We start from the raw sequence: 22683 nt of genomic DNA, 5'->3' as shown, positions 1-22683 counted from the left end.
ATCAATCGAGATGACAATCCAGCAGATGATGCATCGAAAGGGTTACGGCTTGAAGAAATGGCAAAAAACAACCAGTGGTTGAATGGCCCCACATTCCTTTGGAAAGAAGACTGCTGGCCCACGATGATTAAAGTCCCTCAATTGAAGGACAGTTATGCTGAAGTAAGAAAGGAGAGTAGAATCCATGTTACCACAGTTGCACAAGATCCTTGGATAGTTTGATCCATCACTATTCTTCCTGGTGGAAATTGAAGAGGGCATTTGCATGGCTGTTACGCCACAAGCAGTTTTTACAAAGCAAATTTTGTAAGAAGAAAGAAGACGCTGCCCCTAATGTCATCTGTTCTTCTGGAGAAACAGCACTTAGAATTGGAAACCTAATGGTAATAGCACTTCAGAAAGCCCAAGAGGAAATAATTCGATGGGTGCAGAAGTTGTCATTCCCAGGTGCGAACAGAGCACTTGCCAATATGTTGCCTGGTTCTAGTGAGCGGCAGGTCAAGAGAGCCACACAGAAAGAGGGATCCTCAATTTTCAGGTTGAATCCGAAGTTGAGAAATGGTTTGTTGTCAGTTGGCAGGAGACTGGAGAATGCTTCGATAGATGAAGATTTGAAGCATCCATTTATACTTCCCAGTCACCACCATGTCACAGAGCTGCTTATCCAGTATCACCACAGCAAAGTAGGCCACCTCGGTCAAGAAAACGTCCTCTCATCCCTGAGGGAAAGGTTCTGGATTGTGAAAGGACGCTCTGCAGTGTGTCGCAGAAATGTCTAGACTGCCAGAGGAAGAATGCACCTACTGGAGAGCAAATCATGGCCAAGTTGCCACAAGATAGAGTTACTCCACATGAACCTCCCTTCACATATGTCGGTGTGGACTATTTTGGGCCTATAGAGGTGAAGCAAAGAAGAAGTCGAGTTAAACATTGGGTTTGGCTATTTACATGTTTAACTGTCCGTGCCATACACGTGGAAGTCGCACATAGCCTGAATACAGACTCCATGATTAACGCACTGAGGAGATTCATTAACCTCCGAGGATGCCCTAAAGAGATTCGCAGTGACTGTGGCTCAAACTTTACCAAAGCAGATAAGGAACTAAAGGATGCCGCTGATGAGTGGAATCAGTGAAAGATTAGTGGGTTTTGTGCACAAAGAGGCATCGAATGGATCTTTAATCCCCCTGGAGCAAGCCACATGGGGGGCCCATGGGAGAGGATGATTAGGTCTGTACGCAAAATCCTGAGGGCTCTTTTGAAGGAACAGGTGGTTTGCGATGAAGTGCTGTCAACTGTACCAACAGAAGCAACTAACACCCTGAACAGTAGGCCATTAACACGAAACAGTGATGACCCGATGGATGAAGAACCCCTTACACCGAATCATCTCTTGCAGCTGCGACCATGCGTTAGCATGCCCCCTGGTATCTTTGAGAAGGAGGACCTGCATTGCAGACGACAGTGGAGACAAGCGCAGTACTTAGCAAACCTATTTTGGAAAGGGTGGATTAAAGAATATCTTCCCACTCTTCCAGAACGGAAGAAATGGAATGAACTGAAGGAAAACCTCAAAGTTGATGACCTTGTTTTACTTACAGATGAGCACTATCCTAGAGGTCAATGGCCATTGGCACGAGTTGTGGAGACCTTCAAAGGCGAAGATGGATACATGCGCTCTGTAAAGGTGATAACAAGTTACACTGTCATGACGCGTGCAAAACGTCAAAGAGAAAGAGAAATCAAAGTGACAAGAACTGTTCTCACGCAACCAATCACCAAGTTGTGTCGTCTTGAAATGTCAAGTCCTCAAAACATTAAGTGACGTTAGGAACATTTCTTTCAAATATGATGCATTTGACATGCCTGCTGGGTCTTATAAAGTTGCGCTTAACATGGATCAAACCTGGTCGATCACTTGGTCATGAGTAGGCAACAATAAGTGGACACCCCACTTTAGTGACATTCAAGCTGTGTTTTATTGATGAACAAAAGGCTGCATTTTACCTATATGTACTATAGGACGTTTAAGTTCACAATGGTAGCTGTTTAGTATGTAAATGAAACTATTTCTAGAAAGTTCATTTAGGGGCCGGTGTAGCTACCATTGTGCACGTTGTGCAGACCTGTGTATGACATAATGTGTTTGCTTCACGTGTTATGAAGCATGTGGGTTGTCTTTGATTTGCGATCCGCCATGTTGTTGTTTTTGAAGAACATTGGACATTTGTACTTGGAACGAAACAGTCGGTAAGGGTCGCATTCGTATAATTTCGCTCTTTTGGTTCCCGTACTTAGTTAGTTCCTTTTGATGTCTGTAGAAAACCTGGACTAGATGAACCTAGCTCGTGGATGTTTGGATTTACAAGCGGATTTATTAAAGTTAAAGTTCTGAGTTTTCGATGTTTATTTACATGCAACATAATACGTAGCACCTGGGCTTCGTAACAATGCTACCTTTCTTGAATGCAAGGAGAGAAAATTTTAAAATGCATACGATTTTTCCTCGTATTGCAGCTTTGCAATCCACCAAACACTTCCCTTGAGGGAGACAAATTTGTGTTTCGTTGCACTTTCTTTGGTTTAGCCTTGGCTCCTTCCCACATTGTGGTTGTGGTCAAGAACAGCTAACAGGGTGCAAGCCTTCATGCCATCATATGAGTAGTGCTGCACTTTTTGGCAGTACTTCTTTGCCATGAGGCCATGATTCGTTTCTAAAATGCCAGTGTGGATAAACTTGGCTAGCATGCCAATGTCCTTTAGAAGTGACTTGTTCAAGGCCACCTCCTTCAGGGTATCATGGGCAGGGCCTCCAACCTCTAACCAGTCTTTCCCTCTCTCTGTTTTTCTTGGGATGGGTGGCTGTGCACACTGGTGGAAATACTGACATCCGTCCCAGTGGTGGATATTAGCCGTGTGGTAAACAACGGATTTCCATTGTTCCACACAGTCGGTAACATTGCCCTGCGAGCTTTTTGCACACCACCAGAGGTGAGTTATGATGGAGTGTATCCAAGGTTTCAAACGCTGCACATGGCTTTAATTCAGCCTTTTTGAATAGCTTCTTCTGAACAGACTTTACTAAATGCCAAACATCGAAGTTGTGTTCGATATGCGGCCTCTCTTTTTTCAGGTGTGCTCTGACTTGCACGTGCCTATCTGTAGCAAGCTTTGCAATAGCCACTTGTTCCTGTTGTAGGTGATCTAGGCAACGTTTTAGGCCCTCCAGCTCCATCGCATTTGAATTTTTGACCTCCGTCAGCTGGACCAGAGAGAAGTCAAGAACTTTAGATGAAGCTGTGTTCACAATGCTGTACGTCCCACATTTAGCCAAGCAGCCTGGGCTGTCACAGCGACCATCACCTCCTGCTACCACCTCGGTGTTTCTCACTTTATTAAAAATATCCACTTGATGCTCAGCAAATTTTTTGCTAACTAGAGGGAAGAGGTACTTTTCCTGAGTAAAACTAAAATTTTTTCTGGCTAAAAAATTGGACGTTAGTTCACTTTGTAAAGTTAGCAATATTGCTGTAACCTTTGCCGGTAAATAGAATTCCAGCGCTCAACAGCAAATTTCCAGTGGCCATGAACTTACAAACAGCTGTGTTTGCCATCGTAATGGTTGATCAGAGCAACCAAGGCATTCAATAGTCGCAAGAGACCTCTTGGTTTTTAATGATGCTTTTTCCAAGTTCCGTCCACAGTCTGGATAGTGCCCGTGACAAGAAAAAAGCTTTTTAGCTTGCTTTCAATTACCAGGAATTTCGCTCTTGGTGAAGATCACCGCAATCTTCATTAAACCAGTTTGTGGACTCCTTTTCCTTGTCATCATCAGGAATTTCAGTTTTTATGTCGAAATCGTCGTCTTTGGAGTCGAAACTTTCACTAAATTCGTTAACTTCATAATCACTTGGGTCCAACATGTCCAATTCTTCACGATCTGACACATTGGATGGAATCCACTCATCTTCAATTTCCTCCTCTTGGCAGTCAATTTCAGGAAAATCCGATGTGTTAATTTCAGAGCAATCTAATGTCCTCTTAGATTTTTGCCAGATTCCCTAGGGACTTGCTCAGTGGGCACAACAGGGGAATCAATTAAGAGAGCGGCATAGCTGTGGCCATTTGCTACAGCATAACGAATGTCTGCTAAGGGAATGGATTTAAATTTATGAGGTGAATGCACAAAAAAAAGGTTAATCTGGTTGACACGCTTGGTCAACCATTGTTATTTCAGTGTCAGTAGAGGCATCCACCAAAAGTATCTCTGAAATAGGTAGTTTTCTCCTCTTCCTTTGTGGTTTTTCTTTGTCACCGAAAGTCTGACTTTTAGTTTGACTGACATTGTAATCAGGAACCACAGAAGTCATGACATTTGCATCTAGTAAAGGCTGCGGGACTTTCAATCTGGATTGACCCGACTCTTCCGAATTGCTATCACAAGCATCCAGTATTTGATTGAGTGCCTAAAATAGAAAATACAAATTTGTGAACGAAAGATCATTTGTTTAAAGCTTGCTTGCCAGAAAAGTAACATGGAAGCCAAAAGGTCATATCAGGTCATATCAGTAGAGTCAGTTTCATAGCACGAATACATGACTTACCTCTTCCTGTAGAGCTCTATTTCATTCAGCATTCGCTGGACGGCCTTAGGCTTAACTTTTTTGTGTGTTGAAACACAGTTGAACAGCATTCTGTTTTAAGTGATGTCTGCTTAAATTGTCTGGCAAAATATCTACTCGGTACTCACTTTCAAAACATGTGGGCTCAAAGTGTTCAGAACAGACATGGCAGTGCTTCATTTGGGGCAAATTTTCTCTGTTTATCTGAGCAAGCCATTTCCTTAAAAGGCCCTTATATTTTAATGGAAGGAAATGAAAGCTTATTCCTCTTCTAGAATCTCTATGTGATCTATTGGAACAGCCTACGGCAATGCAGTGAACTGTTCTGCATCCGAGCAAGAAAATTAAATTTGGTACGAACGCAAGTGAACACAATCAGATCATGCCATGCAGCCCAGCCTTCAACATGGCAGTCAAAATGGCGGACCTACATTGTATGAATGTCATGAACTATTTTTCACTCAGAACGCGTTAAGAAAGGACAAATACCGACAAATACTGCAATTTTTACTCAAAACAAATTATTTGCTCCGTTGCAAATATGCAACGATAACTTCGTTTTTCATCTTCTGTTCTCCTTTAACTTGAGTGGTGGTTGCAGGGGTTTTCGCGCACCACTTTTGATCTACATGTACCGATTAGAATTGAAAATCACTCTTATTATTGACTGTTGTGATCAATTCCACTTTTGAATCAGTTTCTGTGCTTGGTTACTTCTCATTGGAAACAATTCTTAAAATGCCCATATGGTCAACAGGGTTTTTGTTGTTTTGGTATCTCCATAACATCTAAAAATGTATTGAAACCAAAAAATTGAATTTTGATTGATGCTTTTTTTGCCATGAAATCAAACTTTAAATTTCCCGCTTCAGCCAAGCCCAATGAAGTTGACCATGCAATGAAAGATTGGTGAGGAATGGCATCGCATCTCAAAGCTTCATGCTTGTATTTTGCTTGGCTGACAACCGCATTGTTTCACCGACTTCAGTTTGTTTGTTTTTGTCAACGAAAACTCCTAACCACCTCTGAAACAACAGTGACCTGAACTAGCAGGATTTGGCAATTCCTGACTTGAAAGAGTGGCCACGACCCAATCAGATACCCAGACTCTTGTTTTGCACTGACTCACAGTCAACTTCATTGAGCATGGCTAAAGCTGGAACTTTAAAGCTAGATCTTAGGGCATTTAAATCTCAGTATCCAATTTTTACACATTATAGAGATAACAAAACAGCAAAAACCCTGTTGGCCATATAGACACTAACTCTTTTACCACGAGTGATCAAAGTCTAATTTCTCCTCACAACGCTAAATAAATTTCAAGTAGATCAAGGTGACAAGAAAAAAGAAAATCATCAACTAAGGAGTGATATTGTCTTGATGTAACACCAAGTTTCAGAACTGACATTAACAGAGATGTGTGGCAAACAGTGAGGAGAGTTTATATTTCAAGCTTGGAACTAAAAAGACTTAAGGCATTGTAATTACATTTCATTCAGTGGAGAAACCTAACATCAAGTGAACATAATAGTGTTTATAATAATCATTATAGTCTTCTATTTAAGTCTTATAGTTGTGATTAGTTTCTGTGCTTGTTTAGTCCCCATTGCAAACAATTCTTATCCCTTTTACCAAGAGTGATCAAAGTCTAATTTGTCCTCACAACCCTAAATAAATCCCAAGCAGATTAAGGTGACTAGAAAAAGAAAATTGTCAACTAATGAGTGATATTGTCTTGATATGACACCAAGTTTCAGAACTGATATTAACAGAGATGTGTGACAAACTGTGAGGACTACCAATACTGGTAAATCTCTACAGGGAAAACTTTACGAGAAATGAACTAGCTTTTCTTTGCTAACTCGCGCTCTATAGGGAGGGTGTTTGTAAATACGTTAGGGAGCCACCTTAAGGCAATGTAAAATCACGCTGTGAATACAATAATGAACTTGTACTAAAATATTTTTATGAGTGGTCACCTATTTCAGACTGGCATTACCTATTTCAAACAAAGCCAAACTATGCCCATAAAATTATGGGTGGCCGCCACCTGAAATTAATGTTTATAAAATACTGTAAATAGAGCAAAGTTTACCTGGCTACCTCTAAAGAGTGGCCATGGCCACCTTTTGGTTGTCCCGATGAAGGTTTTCTATTGTACTTATGCCCCCAAAAAAGAGGTTTGACTTTACATGCTTTGCTCGGAAAATTGTACAATAGCCCAAACAAAATACGCATGCTGAGTGATTTAAAATCCTGTTTCTATGCAAGCAATTAGCCTATGAGCTTGAGATTTCTATCTCGTGACAGTTGACGAGGGTGCTGCATGAGTCAACTATCATGCATAGAAGTCAAGAGCAAATAATCGAATTGTTTTAGTATAAATCTACTAGTCATTCAAAATTGTATCTAACTGACTTCAGACACAAAATGCAGAGAGACGATGGTCATTTTGTTAACAAGGACACACTACTATGCCACTATCCATCACAGAATAGATGGTGAGTAGTGTAGCCAATCAGAGAATGGTATTCGTGATAGAACGCTAGTAGATTTATACGAAGCCACAATAGAAACATGGTACATGTTTTCTATTTCTTAACTATCATTCAAGCATCTATAACACCCTACTCATGTTTAAGCAAGCGTACAATTTGCTCCAACATTTCACTGTTTAAATTTAGTATTTTTGTGTATTTTATAGTATTTTTATATATCTTAATGCATAATTTTAGTTTTTATATAGGCATTATTAAGCACTTTAATTTAGGAGGTTTTGTTTACGTTAGCATCATAAGCGCTTAGTGCCTGTTTTAAGCATATTTCTTTCACCCCATTTTTCCATTGATACAGTAATAGCCCACATATAAGAACCTGAATTTTTCAGTTTAGCCTAAATAGGTTCTTATATAAATGGTACTTAAAGCATATTTAGGCTACCAAGGTTCTTAAAATAGGTTCTTATATTTTCATATGAATTTCATCTGAATACACTATACATATTAGAAATATCATCTCATAATACAGTATAAATCATTTATTTGTACCATAGAGCAATGCCTATAGGCAGTTCAGTGCAGGTACAGTATATGTCCCTAACAAAAAATTTCAAAGAAACTCATGTTGAGAAGCTGAGGCATTGCCCATTGGGAGCTTACGTTGTTTTGATATTTTGCAGTTTTTTATTTCATTGGGATATATTTTGATATTTTACATTTAATATTTTGTGATTCTCACAGAGTTGGAGCTGGTCAGAAAGCTTTCTTTGATACTGTAGTAGAGTACAGTACTTGCAAATACTTGGGGAACTATTTGGATGGCAAACACAATAGACATACAACATGGTACTTAAACTTGAAAGAAAAAAAGTTATGTCAAGTTACTTTAAAATAGATGATGATCTTAATTCAGTAGTTTCTACCTATACACTTTTACAGCAACCCCACTGATAAGAACCTAACTTAAAATGTTAGCCTTAATAGGTTCTTATGTGGAGGGGGCTTAAAATGAAAATTTTAGCCTAACAGGTTCTTAAAACCAAGATTCTTATACGTGGGCTATTACCATAGCATGAATGAAATGGACAACAAAGGAGTGCCCTCTACCTCTGCCTATAACGGTGCTTCAATAATGTTAATCACCCTACGAGGAGTTCTAAGATTTGTAGAAAGTGTAGACAAAGTGTAAAAAAATCTTACTTGCCACCAGCAAGAAGTACATGGTATGTCAAAAATGCAGAGTAAGCTTGATGCTTATATTATTGAAGAGACGAAGGCACCCAGTTGGCAGGTGAAATTCTGTCCCCTTTTGCCATGTAAGAGGTCCAAGAACCCAAATTTTCCAGCTTCATAAACACCTCCAAAGCAGCATTCACAATTTGAAACCACAAACGTCTGCATATGTGAAGGCATTAGCTCATGCCCCACAAGCATCAATTTCAAAGATGAAATTGTACCTAACATGATGAAAACAGAGGGAATAAGCAAACAAAATCAGAAGAGAGCGAGTCTGAAGTAAAACCAAAGGAGTATGACGCATGCGATGAAGCTGACACTGCTGACAAAGAAAAGGTGAAGACCAGAAGACAACGAAAGGTACAGCAATCAAGATTATAGAGAATTAACAAGAAGAGCTCAGAGGAAAGGAACAAAGAAAGGAGGGCTCAACAGAAAAAATGCAGTAAAGTGGACAGTGAGGAAGAATACAACAGACTTGTGCACAAGGTGTAGAAAAAGAATGATAAAGACAGAACAAGAGTCAAGGCACTTATATTTGAAAATAAGAAAGAAAACAAAGGAGTATGATGCATGTGATGAAGCTGACACTGCCAATTTGATAGTGATAAAACGTATAGCAAACTAGTAAGTGGTCGATTGCATGAGGATTGCAAAGAAGATGGAATGGAAAGTAACAACGGGAAAGCTTCAACAAGGATGCAGAGGACAAGTGAAAAGGAAAGATTGACAAGGACAGCAAAGAAGAAAGTAAAGATCATTCAGTAAAGAACAAAGAACAAACAAGTTGTGATTTATGACAGTGATGAGCTTCAGAAATTAAGAAGAACAGTCAGACTCAAAAGCCTCTACACAACCAGACACATCTGTTCATTCCTCATCCCTCTGTAAAGATTGCAAAGAAATGTTGACTGTGTTAGTTGGTTATTGGGGAAGAAATTATCAGCAAGGGATCATTCCTTGGTTATGAGGAAGACTGGCACGAAACAGTAAAGGAATTTAAAGATGGGAGATTATCTCATGGCTATTCTTTTAAAAGTGCCCTTAAGTCTGCTGAAAAACTGACACGAGTTTGCAACGTTAACAAGGACAGTATACACGAGGCATTTCATGCGGCACTCAATGGAGATGAGAGTGATAACGACAAAGCATTAGACACAAACTGGGTCCCAAGTGATTGCGAAATTAATGAAAACAAGAACATCAAGACGAAAGACCAAGCTGGAAGCAATGTCCTAGGCACAGGAACCCTGCTGACAGAATTCTATGAATGGTTGACGGGTGTAGATGGAGGATATCGAAGCGAAAAAATGGTGCAGTAGTATAAAAATCAGGTTTCAAGCATCATAAGAAGGCTTCAAATGAATGAAACGATAGTCAGACAAGACAATCCAAACCATCCGTGTACCTGCTCCTGCTTTCCGGGAAACAAGGAGTAACTCTTCTGAGGCAATGGTTGTCACATGCTGTTTCCAGGTACCAACCTGGAACTGTGCACTCATATCTTATGAGTTTGCATTTATTTTATAAATTTTTGACCCAAGAGTGATAACCCGATACGACTGAGCTAAGCATTGACACGTTAAACGTCCGCAGGGATCTGATGTGTTCCTGGTCATCAGCCCAAATAAAGAAAGTTCTGAGAAGAAAGCTTCAGAAGCACGAAGATTTCAAGAAACTCTTCACCAGTGAAAATCTCTACCAAATCTGCCATGGTGATCAGCAAATAAATGCAGTGAAACAGCTTGGCAATTCGTCAAAGAAAACGAGTCAGGGGACCGAGGTTCAAAGAATTATCAGTGACAGAACTCACTGCGGAGTAAGAGATTGCTTGATGACTCGTCTCATCATCAACAATAGTGGAAGACATGGAGTCATTTCAAATATGACTGTAACTGAATTGTCTCACCTGGATACAGACGAAGACCAGGCTCATTTCAGAATACTTGTAAGTAACCACAAGATGGCTGACCAGTATGGTTCTGCGGTTATCTGGGCCTAAGACAATTGGCACAAAATGATGGACATATACCTAAGAACTGTACAAAGCCAGTTCACTGCAGCTACCCCACAGGTTGAGCAGCTATTCGTTTCAAGCAATGGGATGCCCTTAACATCTTCCCACATATCAACATCCATATGGCAAACATTCCAGAGAGAGGGGAATGTGACAGAGGGAAGAATATCTGCCACAATTAAAGGGAAGTCTCTTGCTACCCGCATGCATGTCCACATGCCAGATGAAAAAGATCATCTTGCTGCCCTAGCCCAGCATAAGACCCTGACTCAAGCCAGCTAAACTTGTGGCCCTAAAATTGAGCGACATTCATCAGCCACAGGATGAACTCAAGGACACTAAAGCAGCCCCAAAGCTGTAGAAGAGGGAGGAAATGGAACAACTGAAGGAGCTATTCAAGGAAGACCTTAAGACAGGCCCTATCGAGGAGGCCAAAGTGAAGGAAAAACTCTTGACATAAACACTTCTGGAGGAGCACCCCTTCAAGGCTGTAGTCCTAAAGCTCTCGAGACTAAGACAACAACACATGGAAGATTGCGAGCCTCCTTCTGACGTAGAGTCTTCTGAAGCAAAAGTTAACAGGTATCTTGATTCAGCCCAACCAGAAGCTGCACCTTCATCTTTAATGCACATCTTTGGCTCCGTGTCTGCTGAATCTTCAAGGTTCGGGAGAAAGTTCACAGAAGAGTAGGCAAACCATCTTTTCAAATTAACCAAAGCCCTTATTGAGGCTAACGCTATCAAAAGAGAAGTTGTTTGGCAGAGGGTGAAAGGAGATAAAGGTAATTATACTTTTCCAAGAGTTACATTATCTAATGAGTCTGCGCCACTCTTACTCCTATTCCCTCACTGGGCAAGCAGGACTAACCATTTCTAAGGAAACGGTTATTTCTTTAAAATACAAGGTCAGCCGCTGGTCATCATCATTTCACCAGAACTGCACCAAACGACACTGGAAAAAGATGGAGGAAGACTTCCATGCTTTGATCACTCCAGATAAAATAAAACAGTTTGAAACAAGCAAAGCTGCAAGAGATGTTGTATCTTTGCCAGGTCAACTGTCCAGTGCCCACAACATCCAGATCACCCAAACTCTGTACACGTTATTTCGAGATTTTCTCTTAGTTAAGATGTCTATTGACAAAGCTAACAGGGTAGACGCTCTTGTGAACATGAGTCATGGAATACAACAGAATGGCCAACGAAAGTGACAAATTTGTCAATCTTGTAAAGAATCACAAGACAGTGAGCACCCATGGTCCCTCCAGAATTGTTTTCTCTGCAAAATAAAAACCTGGATGGACATCTTCCTCAAATAAGTGTGTTTGAAATTCGCTGCTTCTAACACTGGGCCAGACAAATGTGTCATTATTACGTCTACTGGAGAGTCTATGGTTTCCAGTCAAATCAATAGCCATTAAGTCTGTATGGAAGGCCCAAGTCGAGGGTGCATCAAGCTCCACATTATTCAGCAAATCAGCAGTGTCAAGGGTAAACAGCTGCAGCAAGGCGTACACATTTTTTGTATTTTTGTGCTGAGTTGTGCTCTTACAGCATTAGGTGGCAGTCCTGCTAAAAGTGGTCCACTCGACTTCAGGACCAAAGATAATTGTCCCTCATTTTTTGTCAGTGAAAAGGGCTTGGCACATATATAAAAAAGCAATTTATTATTTTCCAATTTTTTTATTTTTGCTTTGCTACGAGCCAAAATTGAATTTTGGCCACACTGAGGTTGCTGACCATGATCACAAAGGTAAAATTCACCGATTTTGTGAACCGTGCTACGTCCTCTAAAATGCAGCTCACAGAATTTCATTTTCATACAAATTCTAAGGCACATTCATTACTTTCACTGATGAAATATGGAAACTTTTCAGAAAATTCTAAGCTTACCAGCAAGGCTAGGAGACACCCTAACCTGAGGCCTTTGTTCACCTACTAAAATTTAGCCAAATTTGAGGGAGAAAATCTCAAAAGTTGGATCTAAATGAAGGCTAAAAAGTACATCACAGTAAATTTCTTACCTTAATAAACCATTCAATAAGTTCAAATTGCTGGGTATCTCCTTGGACTCTGCGTGACAACAGATTAAAATCTGTCACAGTCAGTGTATTTACATAACTATCACTTGTGTCAAAGTCATTTGCATGACCCTTGCACTCGGTGAAAATACTTCTTCTGCCATTCAGGTTCATTTGTTGACCTTCTGAGTAGTGGCAAATAGCTTCATTTAGTACTTGTATACACTGTAGATCCACTTTTGAGGTAAAAGTTGCGTTGCAGCTGATCAATTCTCAAGACTTGCAAGATACTTTAAAAGTAAATAATGGCGGTCTGCACAAATTAACCGTAGCCGTCGTCCTGATAAGCTCCCTCCGTCAATTCTGCCACAGATCAAAGTAACACCAGGAGAAGACGAAAGTCAAGTTTTTGTTTACCGTTTAATGGTAACTGAATCCTGTGCTACTACTAGCCTTGACTACTGGGAACTTGAGTGCTATGTGCCTGAAAATGAAAAACAAAAACGAACACTTGCTGGTTGATCGCTGAGAACAGCGTTCGCCAAATGAACCCAAATGAACACCACACGCTTGAACAATGTTTTGCAATGAATGGGCTTTACTTCTGTTTCATGCTTGATGCTTGTATCAGCGCTTATGCAGCGCATAACGAGCATCGGAATCTGTTTATGCAACGAAAGCTGCAGTAGCCTTTGCCACAATGTCACACAAGTTGTAACGTGACCAATTACCAGCTATGGAGGGGCCAGGGGCAAATCCCCTGTCCCACATGCCAATCAATAGATTTGGCAAGAAAAATCATTTCAATGTTGAGATTGAAAAAGCCACCCATTGATTTAATTTTTACACTAGCGTAATCTTATCAGTATGACCCAACGACCACAATCATTTTACCTTTTCAATTTTCACCTACTTTTCCTCAGAAAATATAAGGAGTTGCTCATACAGGAGAGGAAGCAGATATGCAACTAAAATTCACCTTTTTCTTTCCCATTATCAGCCGATCATTTTTCCTGGAAAACCCAATGGTTGACCATGAATAAAATGCAGAAAATCAAAAGATAGGGCCAAGAAACCTTCTAAAAAACGACCATATCAAAACAAGTGCAGATGCTGAGAGGACGATTCCTCACTTTGCTTATAGGACCAGTACTTTTCCTTTTTTCTGAAGGCACCAGGATTATTGGCCATGAAACTAGTTTGTCTTTGATTTCCCACCCTCATTAAACACATAGTTAAGTGATGGGACATGTACTCTTACTGGTATGGGACTCAAGGGAGGGTGCCCGGGGGTACTCCCTTATATGGGCTATATAGGTATGTGTGGCCCCAAAGGGTAGAGTTTTCAGCCGTTGTGGTCATAGAGTATAATTATCAACTTCTTTAAGCAGCAGGGCCCCTTGTTTCTAAACAATCAGCTCCAAATCATGGGATTCAATGTCACGATGCTCAAGGCCATGTGCCATCATTTTAAAATTTCCCACAAAGGCAGAGAGCAAAAATCTTCTTTAATCAACCAGCTAAAGGACATGGTAAAATAATTGTCATGTTATAAATAGATTCAGCAGCTTGTCATTCTCAGTGCAGCTTCAAGAAGTCAGTGTATCTGTCACCAAACCTTTTCTGTTGTAAAAAAAATTACGGCCAGTGGTGTGCTGAACTACAGGCGAAAGGATTCAATTGCATCTTTTGTTTAATTGCCGCCAGGGCAAACAGTCCTGTCTAGTGTTTGTTGTGAACATAACTCTGTGTTAACACCACTTTTAATTCAGCCATGTTAATGCTCAGGATATTTGATATATATGTAGAAGTATTATCAAAAATGTATTTTTCTTTCAGCTATTACGATTTTTACATACACTGTGAGGATAAGAATGATTGTGAGGTTTTGAATTTCTGTGCCGGACGGCCCATATGCAATGTATATTTTTATGACAACAGCGAAAGTCACTGTGGAAGTCCATACTGAATCATTTGTATAATACTGAGGGATTTGGATTTTTTTTCATGTTTGTTGTTTATTGATCCAACGTTTTGAAATATGCACTTGCTGATCGATGATTAAGTTCATTTGTGTTAATAGTCCATGTTACAACTTATTTGAATTTGTTATGCTTGTCAATGCTGTTGTGGAGTGATTGCATTTTTCTTGTACATTCATTTTTCCTAATGACCCCTGTTTCTCTATCTTTCCCTAGGTTGTTAGCCCTGGAATGAAAAAGTCACCCTTACCATCAATTAAACCACCTGTGCGACTGCACAAGTGGTCATTCAATGAGGAAAGAGCTTTAGTGGTGTTTGTAGGATTGGCTCTAATGGACCCAAAGTATGGCATCACAAGCACTACCCCCAGTGGCCAGCATTTTGTACAAGTCATATTTTCTGGGCAGATACTGCAAGGCACATCAAAACAAGCACTTGCTCAAGTGTGCTTCTTATCAGTGAGTGCACCTAAATCACAATATCAGAACTGTGACAGTAGTGTCCAGCTCTGTAAAATGCACTGAATGATTTGTATCTCCCTGGTGTACAAAATCTTTGAGAAAACTTCAGGAACTGGTATGAGATGTTTTGTTTGCAACATGCTGGATAACGTTTATTCTGTTCTGAACATTTCATATTATTTTCATGTGTCCTTGAAATTTTTTAGAAGTTAGTGGTGCTGCTGTCTCAACCCTGCTGTTCCTTTGCAAGGTGTATGATCTCAACCAAGACTGAGTCTGATCTCAGCCATTCTCAAAAATGTAAGGTTGTTTTATAGGAAGAACTTGTGGACCTTAGTAACATAACTAATGTGCATGTTATTACTATTATTATTACTATTATTATTACTATTATTATTGATAAGTTAATAAAGATGGTAAATTTTAAGCTCGGTAATGAAATGTGAAGGTGAATTAATCAACGTGACACGAGCGTAGCAGTATGCAGGACACCTGTCATATATGAACTCAGTTAAATAACCTTGCTCTCCATGAGTTCTTGTAGCTCAGTGGATAAAACACCCGTCTGGTGTTCGGGAGGTCATGGGTTCGATTCCTGCTGGGGACTCAGAATTTTTCTTTGTCCCACGCTCATGTCATGTTGATTAATTCACCTTCACATTTCATTACCAAGCTTAAAATTCACCATCTTTATTAACTTATCACTACTCACGATGACTTCGATAGCGTTGATCCTAGCAGTATGCAGGACACCTGTCATATATGAACTCAGTTAAATGACCTTACTCTCCACGAGTTCTTGTAGCTCAGTGGATAGAGCACCCGTCCGGTGTTCAGTAGGTCATGGGTTTGATTCCTGTCGGGGACTCAGAATTTTTCTTTGTCCCACGCTCGTATCATGTTGATTAATTCACCTTCGCATTTCATTACCGAGCTTAAAATTCACCATCTTTATTAACTTATCACTACTCACAATGACTTTGATAGCATTGATCCTAGCAGTATGCAGGACAACTGTCATATATGAACTCTGTTAAATGACCTTGCTCTCCATGAGTTCTCATAGCTCAGTGGATAGAGCGCCCATCTGGTGTTCGGGAGGTCATGGGTTCGATTCCTGTCGGGGACTCAGAATTTTTCTTTGTCCCACACTTGTGTCATGTTCATTATTATTATTATTATTATTATTATTATTATTATTATTATTATTATTATTGCTACTGTTATTGTTATCGTTATATTTCTTATTTATATCATCAGGGAATTTACTAGAAGGATCGGAGATGACCTCCCATTTTACTACTGGAGAGCAAATGAAAGATATAGAGAATGGGAAGAATTGCCTTCTTTCAATGAAGCACCAGATGTGGCAGACAACACTGATGCTGCTGAACATCCCCTCAGGCTCCATCGTCTGACCTTGAGCAGAAGAGAAGACTCACAATGACCATTTACATATGTACAAAATAAAGAGAAAGCTGCTGTCATTTTGAAATATAATTTTTTGATGTTTTGTATCTCAGGTGGATTTAAGGGAATGAATCTGCAAGGTTCTGACAAAGCAATGTTGGATGCAGGCACTGGTTTGACACAAGCCTCCTTAACTGGGTAGTGAAAGCAGTCGGTAGGAGATGCAGAAAAGATGCTGTCAAAATTTCTGCGTGAACATGGCTACAAACGGGAAGCAAAATACATTGATATCATTGCAGGTTAGCACTCATTCACCACGTTCAAAACAACCTTTCTTGTAAACCTGGGTCGTCTGCTTATCTTCTCCTCAAGCCATGTCAACTACTGTATTTATTACAACCTCGAATAAGTGCTCACCCTGAAGGTAGAAAAAGTTAATAAGCGCCCAGCATTGAATAAGCACCCACCCCCACCACCCCATCCCCCAAAAGTACTTTTTAAGCACCCAACCTCGAATAAGCACCCACCCAACCCCCCCCCCCAAAAAATATTATAATAATAAAGTGCACGAGAAGAATATGGGTATTGATTATTACGGTATTTCTTTAATGGTTTACAATGTTTAGTTTCATTGCCTGAAAATTTTATGATGTTGATTGAGAATTATGATAGCTAAAGAGACTTCTGCAAACACCGAACAATGAGTTGTTAGTCCTGGGCATAAACCGAACAATGAACAGTTTTTTTATGCTTTAATGTTTTGTCATGTTTTGTTCTTATTTGTTTTGTTACAACATAAACATTTTACTGACTGAATATGGTGAAAATTTAATAAGCGCCCAGCCTCGAATAAGCACCCATCTTGAATAAGTTCACACCCTGAAAGTCCAAAAATTAAATAGGCGCCTAATTGAATAAATATGGTACACAACCCTGGGAAAGCTGCCAGAGGGTGTAATTTTTAACCTATTTATAAAGAGTTTCCCAACACAAAAAAGAAAGCTAACAATTAACAAATCAGCGCTTAGGCTTAAACAGTGTAGATCAGTGCTAAACCCTAGAACACTGCTCCTTTCCTTGCTGAATCTCTTCTCTCAGTTTTCAGTCTAACAAATAGGGTTCTGATGTCGTGTTGACTCTGATGATAAAGAATGTATTGTTTAAACCTCATATGAATCCCATTTCTTTGCAGGATGGCGTGAGGCAGCTGATGGGCGAGGACTCTGAGTTGGAGCGATGCAAGCACAACTATGAAATGCTGAACATGATATTACATGAGTGGATGCCATGGCATAAGGAGAACCCAGACCTTTCAACCGTTGATGACAACAAGTTTGTTGATTTCAATGTGCAAGTGTATATACACAATTAGTATAATGGTTCAATACTTAACTGTATCAAAAAAGAAAAATGAATCAAAACTTGAAATCTACTTGCATTGTGCATGCTTTATTACTGCGTTGTTCTTATAAAACATTTACAAGAAACATTTTAGAATGCCTCTTGTCAAAAATCCAGTTTTTATGTTAAGTTGAAGGCAGAAGGACATTGGATAACTTAATAATTTGTGTTGCTTTGTGGTAATTTGTAGGCCAATCAAAGGAATTTGTGGATTTTCACGAGAGACTGTCATTGCAGTGACCACCAACATTGAGAGCATTGAATTCTGCAGAAGAGAAAATGGCACTCATGGCTATGAAGAACATCCACAAGCTGGCACAACAGATGATGTTGAAGCTTTCTTTGCACTGCTGCATCGTTTCCTAGGTCTCATTTTTACTTTGAAGGAGTTTAAAGCTCTCTGGAGGAAACTGGTAAGATGAGGAAAAACAAGTTAATATTATTGATATTAATAATAATAATAATAATACTATTATTATTATTATTATTATTATTATTGTTATATTTCTTATTTATGTCATCAAGGAATTTACTAAGAGGATTGGAGATGACCTCCCATTTTACTACTGGACAGCAAATGAAAGATATAGAGAATGGGAAGAAGAATTGCCTTCTTTCAATGAAGCACCAGATGTGCAAGACAACATTGACGCTGCCAAACATCCCCTTAGGCTTCATCGTCTGACCTTGAGCAGAAGAGAAGACTCTTCTATCTTCACTGCAGGTCATAGCTTTCTTCCTGCCCGAAAGCAGACACAATTTGCCACAGGCTTCATAGGCCTGAAGGACAGCAACCCCCCAACTTGTGATAGTGGTCCTAGTGAATAAACTTAATTAATATAGTCAGGGCTGTCAATAAGTTGCAAAGCAGTGGTGGTATGAAAATCTTTTGTTTATCCTAAGCAGCAATGTTGTGTTATGGGTTGTCACCCTTGATGACAACCCTACTATAATACCTATATCCATTTTTTTTTGGCAGGCAGCAATAATTTACACAGTTTCACCTGGCCGATAATTTTATAATCAGTAAATGATTTCAATGTTAAAATTGCATAATACAGTAAGCAGCAATTGATTACAATGTTAAAATAACATAATACTGTAATCAATAAATTATTACAATTTTAAAATAACATAATCCTTTTACATGTAAAATACCACAAAAATTGCTACAGAAGGGACCAGGGAGTGAAAATTGTTTATCAAAATCCTTGGAGTCAAAGTTTGTAATAGTTTATAGATTAAATATCCAAGCACAAGTCACTGTTATATTCGTTGTTGTTATCATTTTTGCCCTACCGACCTTTCTTGGTAATTGTTACTGCAGAGTAAACTCTAAAATCTCTGATTTTTGGTATCCATTGTCTCTTTATGAAGCACAACTTGTAGGCAGTAGTGTCATCCCATTTGATGGTTTTTGCCCACTTTGGAATTTTTTCCATTCCACAGTACCCAATGACAAGCCAAACTCCATTATACAGAACTTCAAATGTGATGGCATTTTTGTCTGTCAAATTGCTTGTTTCAAAAGAGGCTAACTGGGACATTTTCCTTTGTAGATTTCAGTTCCAAAGCTTTTTTAGGGCATCCTAGTATTTAGTTGCCCAGAATGACCCTTTAACATTGAACGATTCTCAGAAGTATGCCACTTCATCGGGATCAGACTGTTGATCATCCCAATCAGCAGAGTTGTCTTCTTGCTCATCCCCGTCAGGAAAACATTCCTCTTTGCTGATTACAGGGCTACCCTCTTCACTGTGATCAGACAATAATTTGGTAGAAGTCTCGGAATTCAATGCCACTAAGCAGTAAGAGGTCGAAGTAGAACAGTTACAGTGGTATTCAACGATTTCCACTGTTGGTAAACGATTGTCAAGCGGAGAGTCTTATCACGCTCTGTCTCAAGTACTGAGCGGCAGGAGCAGGTATTAATTCGAAAGACCAAAGTAATGATCTGGTCAGTTCATCTCCTGTAAGATCACTTGGGTCAAGACACTGTAAAAAAGGAACAAGCAGGAGGGTTATGAATTTTACCATTATTGGGTTTGTTGACTCTCGTTCTTAGAACCTGCTTTTAGTTTGTCATGATACTGAATGTAGTGAAACATTGCAATGATACATGAATACGTTTTTGTACCTTGATTGCAGCTATTGTTCACGAAAAGCTGATGTATCAATATGGCAAGATCTAATGTATTCAATATGGCGACCAGACATGGTTTTCTGAGCTTTGTCATCTTACACCATATTTTAGTTGTTCTTTACCAGTCCGGCCGATTAAACGATGTTCAAATCAACTTGAAAGGAGTATGGAATATCCACAATGCTATCAACTATCATTCTATGGAATACAGTGGTCCTAATCTGCTCATCTTCGCCACACATGGTTTGAGCCAACATATACACAATCCTCGGTGAACTACATCTCTCGCTACCAGAGTAATGCGTTATCCTTACTCGACCTCAACGTTTCAACCATATCGGCTTCAGGTTAGTGGAGACATAAGTCCAAACCCAGGACCGGCGAAGTGCAATGTATGCTCGAAGACACTTGCATGTAATCACCTTGTTATCCATTGCGATCAGTGCAAAGGTCGAACGCACATAAAGTGTGGAAACATTAAGCCCAGTAAATACAAACGGATACAGAAGTCTACATGCTTTACTTAGATTTGTCCAACATATGTGTCCACGACCTGTCTGATGGATCTACCGTTTTACGATGTTGGTAACTCTACACTTGAGGCTTTATTTATTGAGGAAAATCACCTCACTTCAAGAAGAGTTCGAGGGACCTTTGCCAAGCGATTCAACTGATAACGCATGGCTTGAATCACTAAGAGGTACCAATGACAAGGAACCGTTGATTTGCCATCTAAAAATCAACAACATCCAGAACAAGTTTGAAGAACTAGCTGCAACCATCAACAAGATAAGCGCTCATATAGTGTTTGTTAGTGAAACCAAGATTGATGCTAGCTATCCTGACGAGCAATTTTCTATCCCTGGCTACGTATTTTACCGAAATCATAGAAAAAAGGGTGGCAGAGGTATAATGGCTCTGGTATCATCTTTCCTTTCTGAGAAAAGGCTTAAACCAGATAAGCACTATAAAACACTCAAACTCATAGCACTGGAAATAAAGACTGTCTCTGGAAATATTATTCTTGGTATTTATCGTCCACCAAGATCTGTGTGCGGCGACTACCAATTACTTCTTGAAAACAAACTCCTTGACATCTGTAACTGGGCCAGCCTCCAAAGCAACACTGTGGTGGTAATTGGCAACTTAAATCTAGACAGATTGCGCCCTGACAAGCCCAAGGGGAATATTTTATTGGATTTGGAAAACAAACAAGGTTTCAAATGTTTAATTACAAAATCCACAAGAGTAGAGAATTGATATGCAATGGTGACAGAAACTTTGATCGATGTGTTACTTAGCAATAAGCCAGAACTCTTTAAATATTCTGGAAAGTACTATCTGTTGCTAAGCGATCATGCCCTCATCTAGGGTGTCTTAAAGGAGAGACTCAATCTAAGCCTAGAATCATCAAAGCTCGGAACTACAAAAACTTTCAGCCTAATTTATTCAAGCAAAGTCTATCAACTGCTCCATGGCACATTTGTCACCTGCTTGATGAAGTTGATGATCAGGCACACGCCTGGAATTTGCTTTTGAATGACATCCTAAATGATCTAGAACCAATCAAAACCATGAGAGCCATCAGAGCAAAATGAAGGGCTATGGCAAAATTCCTGAAAAATAAAACACAAGAGAACTGGGAGTTTAACCAAAAAGCTACAAAATGAAGCAACTAAACAAAGAAGAATTGCCATCAGGGAATATTAGAAGAAAAAAGCCCAAGATCTCAAGACCAGCCCGAGAGACTTCTTCAAAACTTTTAGACTGTTCCTCAACACAAAAGGGAATGCTAAAAATGGGGAGATAAAGTTAAATTTAAATGGAACGATCATAACAGAACAGAAAGAAGTTGCTGAAGTGCCTGTCAATCATTTTGCAACAATACCTGATGGTATAGGTGGTATAGGTGCCTAGCTATTAGCAATGAACGACTTTGATAACCATCCAAGCATCCAAAGAATTCAATAGGAAAGAAAGGACTTTACTTCGATCAGTGACGTAACATCTGTCACACAAGACCAAGTCAAAACTGTCCTAGAGTCACTCGACATGAACAAGGCTACCGGCTGCGATGGCATTCCAGCAAAAATTATGAAAATAGGAGCTGAGGAATTATCTCAACCACTTCCTAACCTCTTTAACTCACGTATTCGGAAGAGAGCATGACTGGGCGACTGGAAGCTTGGTGATCTATAAAAAAAATGACAAGTGTTCCAAAGAAAACTACAGGCCATAACGGTGTTACCATGTATAGACAAAGTGTTTGAGCAACTTATATGCATGCAAGTGTCAACTGCCTTTCGAGGTAACATTTACGAATGAATGTATGCCTATAGAAAACCTCATAGCTGTGAAACAAGTTTGATAAACCTACTAGAATGGAAACGAGCAAGGGACAACAGACTCACTGTAGCCTTCTTATTGACTGATATGTCCAAACCATTCGATTCTCTCCATCCCCACTGTTACTCAGCAAGCTAAAAGCATATGGTTTCCAGGAAGGCATGATACAGCTCTTGAACAGGTACCTATGCGACCAGAAATATCAAGTCAAAATTGCCAGTCACACAAGCTCGTCCAGGACGATCAGTCGAGGTTGCCCCCAGGGCTCCGCCCTGGGTCCACCGATGTGGAATATCTTTCAAAATGATTTATCCTTTTTTGTTAAATTGAGTTTATCAATGTACGCAGACGACCATCAGATGTTCCTCGTCAGAAACGATCAATCTACTGTTGCCTTGGATAGTATAGGACATGGCAGTTTTGGTACACTGTATAAAAAAATACCCTTTAACAGGCTATAGAAATCAAAAACTGCCCTTGCCAGGCCCCAACTCAAAAAATGCATTTTCAAATACTTTAAGAGCACTTTCTATTCAAGCCCTCTC

General features: G+C 39.6%; 1 protein-coding gene and 2 pseudogenes across 1 annotated transcript; 2 read left to right on the top strand and 1 right to left on the bottom strand.

Moving 5' to 3' along the window:
- The first annotated feature begins 1201 nt into the window (after positions 1 to 1201).
- Positions 1202 to 1825, top strand: LOC149109409 (uncharacterized). Its single transcript, XM_089294625.1, has one exon. It carries the CDS (start codon positions 1202 to 1204, stop codon positions 1823 to 1825), a length of 624 nt encoding a protein of 207 aa, XP_089150751.1.
- Positions 1826 to 2583: 758 nt separating this feature from the next.
- Positions 2584 to 4226, bottom strand: LOC149109408 (uncharacterized; annotated as a pseudogene).
- A 16145-nt stretch (positions 4227 to 20371) lies between these two features.
- Positions 20372 to 21709, top strand: LOC110064711 (uncharacterized; annotated as a pseudogene).
- The last annotated feature ends 974 nt before the right edge of the window (positions 21710 to 22683 follow it).

The sequence above is a fragment of the Orbicella faveolata genome, unplaced genomic scaffold, assembly GCF_042242905.1.
Source record: "Orbicella faveolata isolate gen_17 unplaced genomic scaffold, um_ofav_v1 contig_25, whole genome shotgun sequence".
Lineage (NCBI taxonomy): Eukaryota > Metazoa > Cnidaria > Anthozoa > Scleractinia > Merulinidae > Orbicella > Orbicella faveolata.
This window is presented reverse-complemented; position numbering and strand designations above follow the sequence as displayed.

What these genes read in the sequence shown, in the direction of transcription:
- LOC149109409 (XM_089294625.1), top strand. Translation starts at nt 1,202, where the DNA reads ATGGGGGGCCCATGGGAGAGGATGATTAGGTCTGTACGCAAAATCCTG.